The sequence below is a fragment of the Sinocyclocheilus rhinocerous genome, unplaced genomic scaffold, assembly GCF_001515625.1.
Source record: "Sinocyclocheilus rhinocerous isolate Xijiao unplaced genomic scaffold, SAMN03320098_v1.1 scaffold1915, whole genome shotgun sequence".
Lineage (NCBI taxonomy): Eukaryota > Metazoa > Chordata > Actinopteri > Cypriniformes > Cyprinidae > Sinocyclocheilus > Sinocyclocheilus rhinocerous.
In genome coordinates, this window is record NW_015639873.1 from 695908 (window position 1) to 712439 (window position 16532).

A 16532-nucleotide genomic window follows, 5' to 3' on the forward strand; every position below is an offset into this window, starting at 1 on the left:
GCACGCGGAAGCGCAGGGGAGAGATCAAAACAAAACAACAGACCGAATTAGAAGTACAAAACGAGGATTTGTAAAGAAGAATGTCGGAGGATTTCGATATAAGCCAAGAGGAGACTGGTTTTCCTTTGCTGAAGTAAGGAAACTTTGCTTCCTTTGCTCCTATTAAACAAACTCGCGAGACTAGCATATTTCAGAGGCGCGCGCACTGCGCATACGTCATACGCCTTCCGCCAGATACCGGAAGTGAGAGAAAAGTGTTTATTACATTTAAATATGGATATTTTTCTTACAAAAACGCATGGATTCACTACAGAAGGCCTTTATTCACCCCTCGGAGCCGTGTGAAACACGTTTTATTATGAATGCGCGAGCTTTATGTGACGACTTGTGGACTGAAGCACTGCAACACCCGCTGACTGCAATGATAGAGCTTGGAATAGCCAGGACAATTTTTAATACAACTCCGACTGGATTCGTCTGAAAGAAGAAAATCATATACACCTAGGATGCTTCGAGGGTGAGTAAAACACAAGCTAATTTTCATTTTTGGGTGAACTAACCCTTTAAGAGTGCTTTTTGACCCACTTCAGTACATCTTTATATGCAAATTTCATAATTACTGCTATTGTCTTTGCAGTGACAAGCATTTGTGGCAAACTAAAATATCCTTTAATGCCATTTCTATTGAAACTTGCATTTAAATATATTTGTAAGTACACATTTGTAATAAAGACGTTGCAATTTAGTTCATTTAAAATATATTAACTTTAAATGTTATATCGAATAACACACTACAGTTAAAATAATAATAATAAAGTATTTTACATGTGCTTTAGTGTGTTAGTCAACATATCAAAATACGTGTACTTCTTTAAAGCAACACAAAATTATTAAAACAATTATTTAAAATGTAATTTAATTTGACACTTTTTTAAAAAGTTTATCTTAAAATTTTAAGTTTATTCTAAAAGTTTCTAAAAACTTTTTTTTAAAGTGTACTTTGTAAAGATTTTAGATTTCGATATAGAATAAAATATATAAGATAAGAATATAGATTTTTTTAAATATTTGAAATGCACTACAAATGCACATTTAATACAATTAAGTGCACTTCAAGTATGGTGTAGTATAGACTAGTATAGCATAGTAGTTTTCTTACAGTAGCATTTGTGGTAAACTAAAATATACTTTAATGTTATTCCTATTGAAACTTGCATGTCCTGTATTAAAATATATTTGTATTTACATATTTGTAATGAAGCTGCAATTTAGTACATTTAAAATATATTAACTTTAAATGTAGCATCAAACACATTAAAGTTAAAATTATAATTACGTGTAACCAACACATCAAAATAAGTGCACGGCAAAAGATTATGAAAACAATTTCAAATGCACATTAAAATAAAACTTAAAATTTGGCATAATTACAAAGTGAAGTCTACTTAAGTGTGTTAAGAAACAGCCATGAAAGTGTCTCTCTTTAAGTACACTTAAGTAGCCTTTTATTTCATTAATACTACATTATCTGCAATACAGTTTATTAAAAATATACTTTATAGTTTAGAATGAAAGTTCACTACAAGTGCACACCGAATACAATTAAGCCCACTTCTAGTATGGTGTAGTATAGACTAGTATAGTGTAGTAGTTTTCTTCTCACAGTAGCATTTGTGGTAAACTAAAATATACTTTAATGTTATTCCTATTGAAACTTGCATGTCCTGTATTAAAATATATTTGTATTTACATATTTGTAATGAAGCTGCAATTTAGTACATTTAAAATATATTAACTTTAAATGTAGCATCAAACACATTAAGGTTAAAATTATAATTAAGTGTAGTCAACACATCAAAATAAGTGCACGGCAAAAGATTATGAAGACATAATGATTTCAAATGCACTTTAAAATAAAACTTTTTATTTGGCATAATTACAAAGTGAAGTCTACTTAAACGTGTTAAGAAACGTCTCTCTTTAAGTACGCTTAAGTGGCCTTTTATTCCATTAATACTATATTATCTGCAATACAGTTTATTAAAAATATACTTCAAAGAATTAAAGTTCACTACAAGTGCACACCGAATACAATTAAGCGCACTTCTAGTATGGTGTAGTATTTACCTTCTCACAGTAGCGTAGCTGGTACTGGAGGATCCTGTAGTGTGATTGGGTCGGTGTGTTCCAGTGCAGCGTCAGGCTGGATTCTGTGGCTGTGATCTTCCTCAAACCCGACACCAGTACAGGAACTACACACACACACACACACACACACACACACACACACACACACAAACATCTGAAATCAGTCAGAAAAAAATCTACTTTTTTGAAATGGAAATGTTTATTTGCATGTTTTTTTTTTAAAGCATTATATTTGATACATCAGGCTCATTATAACTCATATAGTATGATATGGTGAGAATATGGAGCTCATATGCAAGGAGGAAAAGACACCTAAGTTTTATTCAGAAGCCCAAACTGAGCAAAAATATGCAATCTGATGCAGTTGCTGATATTTATATGGCCAAAAAGTAAGATGAAATCCTGATAGCTTATAATGTAAATCAGTGAGATCTTTATAACAGTATAACAGGCTTCCATAAAATGCATATAAATATGAGTTGTCACTCTATATCTCCTAATGATATATCATATAAGATGATATTTAAATGCTTAGTTTTATAATGAAAGCTCTGTAGTTTTTATTATGGAGGCAAAACATATAATGCAATGTGCTACAGTGATGATTGAGACATGAACAAATAGCCTCACATTTTAACATGATTTTTCTAAAAAATGATGCCTGGATAATCAAGTTAACCTAATTTGCTTCAGTCCATGAAATGTTAATCTTGAAATATTACTAACAATATGAAATACTTTAAGATTTGACAGTAAAAAGACATGTGAACCACAACCTGAAGGGGGACGTATTTAGAACGATCCTGAAATGCTTTTTCTTGCTAAAAAAGTCTAAAATATCAATTAGACGACAGAAGGCATGTAGATTATGTGTAACAGGCTTTTCAGCAAAGTTTTGATCATGCTGATAATTTAGAGGCCTCAGAAGCTTGCGTATCAAATATGATCCAGCAGGCTTCGTAGGGTTAAGGGACGGGAGGATTTGAAGCTCAAGAGAGGAGCTGTACGCACGTGTGCAGGGTGTATCTGGACTGTCGGCAGGGGCCCGGTAAAAACCAGGGCGACACATACACGAGGCGGATCCCGTCTCTCCTGTGTGACTGGAGTCAGGACACACTGAACACGGGCCAGGACCAGATCTCATCTTAAAATGACCCACCGGACACGCTGGACAGAGAGAACCAGACAGAGATACATAAAAAATATGGTTTTTAAATCAGCCACTGTTTACAGGAAGGGAAAGCACACACAGATACACACTCATATAAATCAAAAGTGCTCACCAAGCTCAAAAATACAGCAAAAACAGTAATATCGAAAAGTGTTATCTTCATTTCAAATAGCAGTTTTCTATGTGAATATCTGTTGAAATGTAATTTATTGCTGTGAATTTTCAGCATCATAACTCCAGTCTTCAGTGTCGCATGACCCTTCAGAAATCATTCTAATATGCTGACTTGCTGCTCAAGAAACATTTCTGATTATTATCAATGTTAAAACTAGTTGTGCTGATTCAACCATGATTTGTTTTGTTATTCTTTGATGAATAGAAAGCTCAAAAGAACAGCATTGATTTGAAATAGAAATCTTTTGTAACATTCTAAATGTCTTTATTGTCACTTTTGATCAATTCAGTGCATCCTTGCTGAATAAATGCATTAAGTTATTTAAAAAAATCTCACTAACCTCAAACTTTAACCCACTAATTTTCAGATGACTCTTCTAGTTTGCTAGCTAAACCAGCACTAACCAGCATTAACCAGTCTGGACCACCATAGTCTTTTCAGTCCAACAGAGAAACAGGTTGTGTGGGAATGAGTGCTGTGTTATCATGTATTAAACAAACACACTTTCCCATAAAATAACCCCACCCCACACACACACACACACACACTTGCTGTCTTAAGCACAAACCTCATTTGTCCTTTTGCGTCAACATTTAAACAATAATTTAGACAACAAATCCAAACATGTGCCGGTGTCTATTTCAGTTGATGCTGGTTTGATTCAGGCTTGAAACCACTTCTGAATCTCTGTGTGGTAAAATCCGCTGTATGATATGAAATGTGATCATGCTCTTCTACATGTTTAGCCATTCAATCACTTAATTATAGTCTTGTGACTGACACAAACACACACTTTCAGCAGAAAAACCCACACGCATTCAGGTTACCCAAGAAACTTTAGGAGCTGATGTGAGGTACTCACAACACTACACACACACGTACACACGCACACACACACACGCACACGCACACACAGACACGCACACACAGACACGTGCACACACGCGCGCACACACGCACGCACACACGCACACACACACACACGTATGAACGAGCAATGCATAGTCTCATGAGACAGGAACAGACGGGCTTACAGACGAGTTTGCCTGACCAGTTTAATTTCATAATCAGTTCTCCACAACCCTCGTATTGATGGAAACACATCTGGATTTAATTAGCATCAGTTTCACTCAGACCAAAACGTGGTCTGAATTATCCTCCTAGTTAAAGCAACTTTACACTGGTTTGTGTGTGTGTGTGTGTGTCATTTGAAACGTTTCCATAATGAATGTCTGTGAATGAATGTCTACTCGCTGAAGGATAAAGACCTTCGGCCCTCTGGTGGTTTTACAGACACAAAGATGCTATTACTGCTGACATCTATATCAGTGTCTCGTGTTAAGGAGGTGTACTACGGATGGACAGATTTTGAAATGTATCAATTATGAATCTATACCGTTTTTAAACAAAATGGTACACTACCATTTAAAGGTTTGGGGTCGGTACAATGTGTGTGTGTATTTTTTTTTGTTGAAAGAGGTCTCTTCTGCTCACCAAAGCTGTATTTGTTTGATTAAAAAAACAGTACAAACAGTAATATTGTGAAATATTATTCCAATTTAAAATAACTGTTTTCTATCTGAATATGCCGTAAAATTTAATTTATTGCTGTGTTCAAAGCTGTATTTTCAGCATCATTACTCCAGTCTTCAGTGTCACATGATCTTCAGAAATCATTCTAATATGCTGATTTGCTGCTCAAGAAACATTTATTATTTTTTATAGATGCTGAAAAAAGTTGTGCTGCCGAATATTTTTATGCATTTTTTCAGGAATCTTTGATGAATTGAAAGTTCAAAAGAACAGCATTTATTTGAAAAGTAACATGTCTTTACAGTCACTTCTCATCAATTTAATAATAAAATATATTAATAAAAAGCTAATTTCTCTCTTTGTTTTTTGTTTTTTTAATCGTACTGACCTAAAATCGTGCCGAACAGAAATGCATCTAACTTCTGAGTACCTTTGCTCAAGGCAAATTTGTGTTTTATAGACACACACCGATTTGAATCCCATCCAAATTGAACATGTCTGTTTTTTTCGCACAACCTCAGGGGAAAAAAAAAAAATTACTGAACAAATTACTTGCGTTTTTTTTCTTTCTAGAAGGTCCTCAGAGAAAACTAATCTTGTCCAGATAGGAATGTCTGTGATTGCGGTATGTTATTGTTTTCACAACTCTTCTCCTCATTTATTTCAAACCTTCGTTGAATGCTATAACTAAAGCTAATTTTCTTGTTAAACTGCCTGGAGAACCATTACTTTTTGCAAGCTTTCTGGGTGGTCCTGCGAGTGCTGCTGACAACCCAGTCGATGCTAAAAGACAATTACATCGATACACGAGTGTGATCTCAGAACGCGCTCAGAGCAGCGTCAGGTACGATCCTTATCTTTCTTCATTCCTTCCCTTCATTACATACACAATGTGTTAAGTATACAATTTATTAATTGGGTTTCAAGACACACACATTCAGAGCACATGATCTTCTAGAACGCCCAAATCTAGATGACAGACACTCATAATGCGATTATTGAAAAAACAGGTAACACTTTACTTAAAGCCTTTATATATAATGCATTATAAAAGGAGTTTTAATGCACCTTATAATGCATCGTATGATCTCATGAACCACAGTTATAATGCATTATAATACTTATTTTATCTATTCATTGTTACACCTTTAGAAATTATAATGCATGAAAACACATGAAAACAAACCTTCCGATATTATAATGCATTTAACTTTGGTTACAATTATTTATGGAAAGATATAATGCATTACAATGTACATTATGAATACCTGTATAATGCATTATACATAAAGGGTTTAAGTTAACATAAAACACTACTACACTATATAGATAGAGAGAGAGCAAAGATGCATTAAACTAATAAAAAATAACAATACATACATTCATAATGTTACAAAAGATTTCTGTTTCAAATAAATGCTGTTCTTTTAAACTTTCTATTCATCAAAGAACAATGTTTTTAACATTGATAATAATCAGAAATGTTTCTTGAACAGCAAATATTAGAATGATTTCTGAAGATCATGTGACACTGAAGACTGGAGTAATGATGCTGAAAATTCAGCTTTGATCACAGAAATAAATTACATTTTACAATATATTCACATAGAAAATGGTTATTTTAAATTGTAATAATATTTTACAATAGTAATGTTTTTAATGCAGCCTTTGTGAACATAAGAGACTTCCAACAACACTGAAACATTGCGATTTTTTATCTTATCGACCCTAAACTTTCTAAAGCTAGTGTATGTCTTATCTGTGTCGCTGTGGTCTTACTCATTCTTCAAAAGATGGCAGACATAAATGCAATCTCACTTAAGGTCTTGTGACCCAAAATATCTGACACATTAAAGACTAACATTTATCAGAAAAGCAATTAATCTGTCATCTGTGAGCATGTCACATTAAACGATCAAAGACTGGTGATTTTGCCCTTTGATTAAAGCATGCTTCTGCAATTCATCTGAGAAGGCAATATAGCTGTGTGCACCGGCTTCAGTCGCTTTGGATAAAAGTGTCTGCCAAATGCAGAAATGTAAATGCGCCCCGGATGCACAGGACTGTAATGTAATAGCGAGTGAAAATGTGTCCAGCCATAGGACACTGATGAAATACACTGTAATCCTCTCTCCTCATTTCTCCACAGAGAGCGTCTCCACTTCCTCTAGTTTAAACGGCTTTTCTGTGAGACCTTCATCTCACCTCTCTCACTCAGTCAGTTTTTTCCCTCCTTCTCAAGTGGCACAGACTTAGTCTAATTCAGTCCCATCTGTCCTTTACTGTCTCTCTGGCCTCTTATCTCAAAACTTACTTGAACTTACTTACTCTTGAAGGCAGAAAAGCAGTGTGTGTGTGTGTGTGTGCGCGCGTGCGTGCGTGCGTGTGTGCGTGCGTGCGTGAGTGAGTGAGTGAGTGAGTGAGTGTGTGTGTGTGTGAGAGTGTGTGTCTGTGTGTGTGTGTGCGTGCGTGCGTGCTGCAAAATATTCTGTATTCGACAGTCTCTCAGGTTCATACATTTGTGACAGTAGTTATAAAGATGGGAGTTTATGCTCAGAATGGCAAACTGCTGTGTGCTGCATACGGTGCACAGTAAGAAATTGTTTCGTATGCATGGAAAACCCAGTTGACCAGCTACATTTGACAAAATGTGTATCATTCAACCAGAGCACACTGCGAGTCTCCACAATGCAATGTGCTCAACCTGACCTTCAGTCTCCTATGGGACGAACTGGAAGGAAGACCAGCTCTGAATTCTTTATTTTTATATCTTGGTTCACTATTAAATCAGATTGTACGACACTATTTACTTGCAACATAATTAATGCCACTGTTAGTTAACAAACGATGTTAAACTGAAAATGCTCTACTCTAATTGTTCATTATTAGATGGTAATAGCAAATACACTACAGTTCAAAAGTTTGGGATCAGTAATATATTTTTTAGATTTAATATATTATTTTTAAATCAATTTTTTCAAAGATATTTATCATGTTACATAAGATTTCTATTTCAAATAAATGCTGTTTTTCTTCTTAAAGTCCCCATGAAATCAAAAATTCGTATTTAGAAGATATAAGCATTCAAAATTTACACAGTCTCTCACTTCCGGTTTTGATGACGTCACCCTGCACTTCAGCTTCTCATCAAACTTTCTGTCCAATCAAATGCTCTCTAGAATCTGAAATGCCCCGCCCCCTACACTATAAATACACGCTGAAACTGCGGCTGAAATCGGTCACTTGTTCACAGAATTAGTATTTTCTGTACACTGAATGGCACGTAGTGCACTATATGGGGAATAAGGAACGATTCAGACTGTGTAAATATGCTTTCCATTGGGTCGAAAGAGTCTGGTTTTGCGTTGTGTCATGCACACAGTCTGCTCCGGTCCAGAGACACGATATCACGGAGCGGATCACATGCACGAGTCGCGCAGACCACAAAATGTATCGGACCCATTAGAATTCTACCCAGAATGCTATATTTTATAGCGATTTGGATCAGATTAGAAGGAGAAACGGTTAAAGAGACAGCACGAGAACGAGTAGAAGAGATAACACCGGTGCCCTGCACCGACATAAATGACACAATTTTCAAACGACACATCCTCAGCATAATTATAATCACTGTTTAGCTTTAGTAACAGTTTCATATTGAATCTAAAGGGCTAATCTATTAGACTGTGGCTGTCATAAGCTGTCAAATGAGGCTTTACCGAGCTCAAAGGCCCTGGCCCAAGCTGTGACATTACAAACTAAACGCTATTGGCTATTTAAAAAGTGGGTGGGGCTGCTCGATATGCCCCGCCCCATCTTCCTGTTTCAGTTGAAATTACGTCACCACATAGCATAACGCTGCATGTGTTAAGGCACTTCAGTGGACCTTTAATTTTCTATTCATCAAAGAATCCTGAAAAACACATATTGTGGTTTCCACAAAAATATTCGGCAGCACAACTGTTTTCAGCATTGATAATAATCAGCATATTAGAATGATTTCAGAAGGATCATGTGACACTGAAGACTGGAGTAATGATGCTGAAAATACAGCTTTGATTACAGAAATAAATTATATTTGAGCATACATTAAAATAGAAAACAGCTATTTTAAATTATAATAATATTTTGCAATATTTTACTGTATATTTATGATCGCATCAATGCAGCCTTGGTGAGCAGAAGAGATTTAAAAAAAATAAAATATAAAACCCCAACCCCAAACTAAATGCTACTCCAAGGTAGTGACACAGAGCACAGAATCAGCCGTAATGAGTGTAATCATATTCCATGATGTTTAAATAAGATACATCAAAGAACTGTTTAATTGAACTGAGATTTGGCTAGATTTTTGGCTTCAGCTCATCGTCTTCACGGAGAGCTCCAATTGGCTTCAGAGAAGCCCGTTGCGTTCTCACTCACCTCTACACTCCAGTTCTCCATGGCTGGCCTCGAAGCCCGGCAGGCAAGTGCAGGTGGTGGTGGGCTGGTCCACCCACTGTCCATCTTCCCCGCAGAACATCTTGGGCGGTCTGGGATTGGGTCCAGGCTGCTCTGCGTTGGCCACACACTGGCCCACCGCCTCCTGGACCAGCGAGCGCGGAACTGTCTCCGGGAAGACGGATAGCGAGCACGTGAGAGCCGGACACTTCTTTAAGAAGACGCGCACAGATAGAAGCGCCATGCAGGCACCCTGGGCCTGGAACGCCAAGTAGAATCCACGTTTGGTCAAAGGGCCCAAACGCAGCGTTTTGACATTAAACTTCTTCTCTCCACCTTTGCGCAGCAGGAAGTCCGCGGCCACCGTGTCGACCTAATGGAAGCAGAAATACGGTAAACACTTGTAAGACAGAAATCACAAAGGAGATCTTTTACATTCCGATTGAGACTAAACGAGAACTGATCTCATAGATATTCAGTGTTTTCCACACATACAGGATTGAGAATAAATAGAGAGAAAGTGGATGTGATCGCACATCACCTCTACAGACTTCAATAATATCCCAAACTGTCCCCCGAGCCCAAATGATGTGCTGTGCTATCTACAGTCATTTTAGGGTTATACTCTCTCGGTACCCTAAGAAGTGCACTTAACTGCACTGAATGTGCACTCGCAGTGCACTTCAAATATTTAAAGTATATATTTTTTTTAAAATGTACTTGCAGATAAAATTATATTAATGAAATAAAAGGCCACTTAAGTGTACTTAGAATACACCTTCATGACTATATTTTTAAGTGAAATGTCAAATTTTTTGAAAGTTTTTCTTTAAAGTACATTTTAAATCATTGTTTTAATAATCTTTTGTCATCATTCAAAGCAGTACACTTACTTTGATGTGTTGACTAACATACTAAAGCACATTTAATGTACTTGATTATAATTTTAATTGTGGCGTGTTATTCAATATTACATTTTAAGTTAATACGTTTTAAATGTACTAAATTGCAACTTCATTATGTGTAATCACAAATATATTTAAATACTTCACATACAAGTTGCAACAGAAATGACATTAAAGTATATTTTAGTTCACCATAAAGGCTTGTCAGTACATTCAGCATATTTCAAAGACAATAGAAGTAATTATATAAAGAGATGTACTTAAGTCTTTAAGAAGTGGGTCAAAAAGGCACTCTAAGGTCAGCTAGATGCATTTAATATTATTCTATAAATTATTTTCATGCATTTAAGTGTCTGAAAACATTAGATACGGTTTGCACTTAAGTATATTCTTTTAACAGATATTATTCCCGTAAACTCTTTTTAAAAGTATGCTAAATGTACTTCTTTTTCACAAACGTATGTCTACATACCTTTGTGTCTTTTTGATTTCTCAGAAGGAGAAACATTTGAGACTAAATTGATTTGTTAATTAGATGCAACTGAAATCTATCAAATGTTGCTTTCAGTAATGTTAATAACGTCTCTCATTTATACGATTTTCCATGCGCATTCAAGTGTGTATGATCGTCTGCATGTGTGCACCTTGGTATAGGGGTTCTCCATCCACGCGGGGTGGGTTGCAGTCGCGTCATCCGTGTCGCTCTGGTAGTAGTAAAGGTTGAAGGTCTCTTTGCAGGATCGGTGGTGCGTGATCCGCGAGGAGCATTCGATCATGGTGAAGAGCAGCTCCACGTACACCTGCGATGCCTCTTGGCGCTCGATGAGCTTACTGCGCAGCCAGTGACTGGACGAGCCGTCGGCTTGGCAAATCTGATAGGTCCTCACGCTGTTGTTCTCCTCATCTAGACCGCTGATCTCCTCCCACTGCACAAACGAAGGAGATCAGTTGTAATAACATACGCTTTGACTGAGGTTTTGCTCGACATGTAAGGGTCAGACGCTGGAGCTGCTGGACTCACCTCAGGTTTAGAGCGAGAGTTTGTCGTCCACTTCAGATCTGATGTCTCCGTCTTCGTATTCATCAGGACTTCTGTCACACACAAGATAGAGAGAGGGGGTTTTGTTAAAAATAACTAAATAGATAAATCACTAAAAAAATATGAGATCACAATCTTTAATATTGCCTTGTTGTGAAAAATAAGTGTGCTTAATTGTGTGTTTAAAGTGTACTTCGCATCTTAAAAGTGTTTTTTTAAAGAAAAAAACTGGACTTTCTTTCTTCTGTTGAACACAAAAGAAGATGTTTTGAAGAATGCTGATAACCTGACAGCTGACAGTAGCCATTGACTTCCATAGTATGGAAACAAAAAAAATAATACTATAGAAGTCAATGGCTACCGTCAACTGTTTGGTTATTAACATTCTTCAAAACATCTTCTTTTGTGTTCAGCAAAAGAAAGAAACTCACACAGGTTTGGGACAACTTGAGGTATTATTGAAGTATTATTTATTAAAAGTATATTTTAAAAACACTGTACTTACAGATAATATAATATTAATACAGTAAAAGACCACTTAAGTGCACTTAAGAAACCATCTATCTTCAACATGCTTAAAGGGATAGTTCACCCTAAAAAAAGAAGATAGTTTGAAGAATGTGGGTAAACAAACAGTTGTTGGTCCCCATTGACTTCCAAAGTATGGAAAAAAATACTATAGAAGTCAATGGCTACCGTCAACTCGTTGGTTCCCAACATTCTTCAAAATATCTTCTTTTGTGTTCAGCAGAATAAAGAAACTCATACAGGTTTGGGACAACTTGAGGGTGAGTAAATTATATATTTAAGTATTATTTAGTAAAAGTATATTTTAAAAAACTTGTACTTACAGATAATATAATATTAATACAGTAAAAGACCACTTAAGTGCACTTAAGAAACCATCTCTCTTCAACATGCTTAAAGGGATAGTTCACCCTAAAAAAAGAAGATAGTTTGAAGAATGTGGGTAAACAAACAGTTGTTGGTCCCCATTGACTTCCAAAGTATGGAAAAAGAATACAATGGAAGTCAATGGCTACCGTCAACTCTTTGGTTACCAACATTCTTCAAAACATCTTCTTTTGTGTTTAGCAGAAGAACGAAACTCACACAGGTTTGGAACAACTTGAGGGTGAGTAAATTATATATTTAAGTATTATTTAGTAAAAGTATATTTTTAAAAAACTGTACTTACAGATAATATAATATTAATACAGTAAAAGACCACTTAAGTGCACTTAAGAAACCATCTATCTTCAACATGCTTAAAGGGATAGTTCACCCTAAAAAAGAAGATAGTTTGAAGAATGTGGGTAAACAAACAGTTGTTGGTCCCCATTGACTTCCAAAGTATGGGGAAAAAATACAATGGAAGTCAATGGCTACCGTCAACTCTTTGGTTACCAACATTCTTCAAAACATCTTCTTTTGTGTTTAGCAGAAGAACGAAACTCACACAGGTTTGGAACAACTTGAGGGTGAGTAAATTATATATTTAAGTATTATTTAGTAAAAGTATATTTTTAAAAAACTGTACTTACAGATAATATAATATTAATACAGTAAAAGACCACTTAAGTGCACGTAAGAAACCATCTCTCTTCAACATGCTTAAAGGGATAGTTCACCCTAAAAAAGAAGATAGTTTGAAGAATGTGGGTAAACAAACAGTTGTTGGTCCCCATTGACTTCCAAAGTATGGGGAAAAAATACAATGGAAGTCAATGGCTACCGTCAACTCTTTGGTTCCCAGCATTCTTCAAAATATATTTTTTTGTGTGTGTGTTCAACAGAAGAAAGAAATACATACAGGTTTGGAACAACTTGAGGGTGAGCATATGACAAATTTTCATTTTTGCACTTTGTAATAATGTCACATTTTAAATCATTATGTTATATAATCTTTTGTGGTGCTTTAAAGAATACACTTGGCTTTGATGTGTTGACTAACATACTAAAGCACATGTAAAATACAGCACTATAATTTTAACTGTAGTCCTCATGATGCTTTTTAACTAGTGTGGCTTCACCAGCAGGGTTTCCTTAGTCAACCAGCTTCACCAGAACATTTGTTTTTACCGGTCCACTAACAAAAGCAGCAGCAGCCATAAAAACCCACGGAAATTCATGCAGATCTGCCGTTTTTTCAGCACGATATGACACTGCAACATCGGAGCAATGACATTTTTCCTCCGAGCACACAGAGGGCAAGGGAAGTTCCCCGAGGTTCGATGGTTTGGTTATCAAATCATGTCCAGCAAAAACAAATCTGGAAACTATGGGCGTGTTTCTCTCTCATAGCGACTTGCGTAGCTGCAGTATCCCACAAGGAAACCGACGGACATGGGAACAAGGGCACAGCCTAATTTTACACTCGCACACATATACAGTGACAATACAAAATCACTATATAGAGTTTCAACCCAGCAGTGAACGATGGTCATTTAATTTCCAGTGAACATCCTTCCTTTCATCCATTTCCACTCTCTCTCTCTCTCTCTTGATTGCATTTTTGCTTGAACTGGCTGTTGGTCATTACTTATTGATGCTGGTGATGGGTTTTAATCAGGCATTCATTCAGTCACCCCCTCCAGACTTCCGCGCACATATCTGGCCCTGGGGTTCTTGCTATGGGAGCCGCGCTGGTCATGTGACCACCCGAAGCCACTGCACGGTTCAAACCAGCTTCAATCACAAAGATCCTTTGATCTAAAAATACTACCACCGAATATATTCCCCTCTCTCTCTTTCTCCTGCCGTTATTTGTTCAAACTCCTTTCTTATCCTCGTCTCTGAGGAGGAACACCTTTATTGCTCTTTTTTTGCATGTGCTTTTCCCACGAGTGTTAGAGTTTAGCATACGGAGATGGAATCGATGCGTTTCTGTCTGTACGTATCTGGGTCGAGACTTGTCTTGGGGTCTAGAAGCTTTCTGTTGGTTTAAACCTCAGAAAAGCATCAATGGCAAGAAGAAAAAGATGTTGTTTAAGCACATATGGCTTGCAGGGAGAACACTGGATATGTTCCGAATGGATATTACTTACTGTGCAGTATATACTTTATAATGTGTAATATGTAAAACAGTCAATAACTTCAAACTTTAGTGTGCTGCATTGCTGCTACATTACATCATGTTAAATGTTTAATTGTGTGAGTAAAATTAATTGTTTAAGGTCATGCTGAAATGGCAGTAGCAACAGAGCAGCTTTTTCTTTCATATTGTGATGTACATCTAAGTAAAACGGATTATTACAAAAGAAAAAATACTTAGTTCTGTCCATTGACTGCTGATTGTCTGAAAGCGAGCTTGCAGTTGATTGTAAGAAAGGGGCGGGGTTTAAGCGGACTAAATGATTGAAGAAATCATCTGAAGATCCAGTTTATGACATTTTGATTAAAAATTACAAGGTCAAAACAAATAAAAAAAAACAATAATAATAAACATGCATTGATGAATATATCAGTGAGGTTTAAAAAAATAGATAGGGTGAATTTCCATTTTATGCTGACTTTAAATCCAGTTTTATGCAAAAATGTGTTAACTTTTAGCAGTTTGAGTAAATAATAGATAAGTAAAAAAAAATTGTTAACGAAAACAAACCATAAAAAGAATTTTCATTGCTTGAAATAAAATAAACATCTAAAATATATATATATATATAAACATTATATACATAATTATTATAATGTATTATTTAAATTTTAAAATTATCTAAAATAAAATAAATTATAAAAACTTTTTTCATAATTGTATTTATCATTTTTTTGTCTAGTTTAGTTGAAGTGCTAAAATAACAAACTACAAATATAATAAAAACTACATAGACATAAAAAACATAAAAATGACTTTTAATGATTTTAACAAAAACTTTAATAGTATGTAATAATATAATAGTAGGCTCTGGTTGTATATTCAGCAAGTGTAGTATTTCAACCAAGTATTTGGTGTGCACAGAAGACTAGTATACTGCACAGAGTATACATACTGCAAGACTAGCATGAGTAGTTAACACACCCGATGAGTCTCTATCTGTATGTATCTGGGTCGGAACTTGTCTTGGGGACTGGAAGCTTCCTGCTAGACTTGTGCCGGTATTCGGTAATGCGATATATCACGGTAATGAATATGCACGATATTGTTATCGTGGGCACTTCTAAATACCGTGAATAATTATATATTACAAATTATTCCGAATTTTGAATGCATTTTAAGAATACTTTTCCCATCAACTGGTCAAAATGCACAAAGGGTTATTACTGTTAAGTAAAATTAAATTCTAAGCAGTAAAATTTCAAACTGGAAATACATAAAAACTTAAACTAAAATAAAAAAAAATCAACATAAATAGTAATATTTAAAATAAAAACAAATACAACATACAAAAGTACATAAAATTACTAAAAATTAAACGGAAAATAAAATGAAAACAGTAAATATTTTATAAAAATAAAAGTTAATTTAAAATAATAATAAAAATGATAATAGTAATATCAAATTAACACTGACATTTATTTTATATTTAGTTTTTATAGTTCATCGTATTTGGTACTAATGGTACTATTTTTGTACTATACTTAAACTGTATAATTGGAATGGGGAAAAAAAGTTAAAATTCTGAATGCATAAATCCAAATGGTTCAAAAAACAAAAAAAACAAAAAAAAGTTCATTTTCAAAATATAATTTCTCTGTTTTTTTTTTTTTTTGTTATAATGTTTTTTGTTTTTTTTCTCTTTTACTTTTGTTGCTGGTATGAAATATGACCTGGTGCTTCATCCGTGAAGTGTGCGTGTATGAACACCAGGTTACTGAGGACTACGGTGTGTGATGTGATAGATTATGGTCTGTTACGGTGTGTGTGTGTGTGCCTGTATGTAATTACAGTGGTCCATATCCTGCTGTCTACTCTATCATTACTTATAATGGGGCAGGAAAAGTGTGTGTGTTTGTGTGAGCGAGTGTGTGTTTCTCCTTATGGCTCGCCTCAAAAAATAGGTTAGACACAGCGAGACTCCAAAGTTGACAACAGGATTATCACTCACCTGACACACACACACACACACACACACAGAGAGACACACACACACACACACACACAAAGAGAGAGACACACAGACA

The 16532-nt window shown here is 35.5% G+C and overlaps 1 protein-coding gene across 1 annotated transcript in view; it reads right to left on the minus strand.

Moving 5' to 3' along the window:
- Nucleotides 1–16532, minus strand: part of LOC107752256 (ephrin type-B receptor 4-like) — a 42966-nt gene that overhangs the window by 12029 nt on the left and 14405 nt on the right. Inside the window, exons 2-6 of the mRNA XM_016568185.1 lie at nt 11394–11464; nt 11017–11298; nt 9450–9840; nt 3160–3315; nt 2128–2252 (exon numbers count right to left, since the gene is read on the minus strand). Of these exons, the coding sequence (XP_016423671.1) occupies nt 2128–2252; nt 3160–3315; nt 9450–9840; nt 11017–11298; nt 11394–11464 (1025 nt within the window). The remainder of the gene's footprint in view (nt 1–2127; nt 2253–3159; nt 3316–9449; nt 9841–11016; nt 11299–11393; nt 11465–16532) is intronic.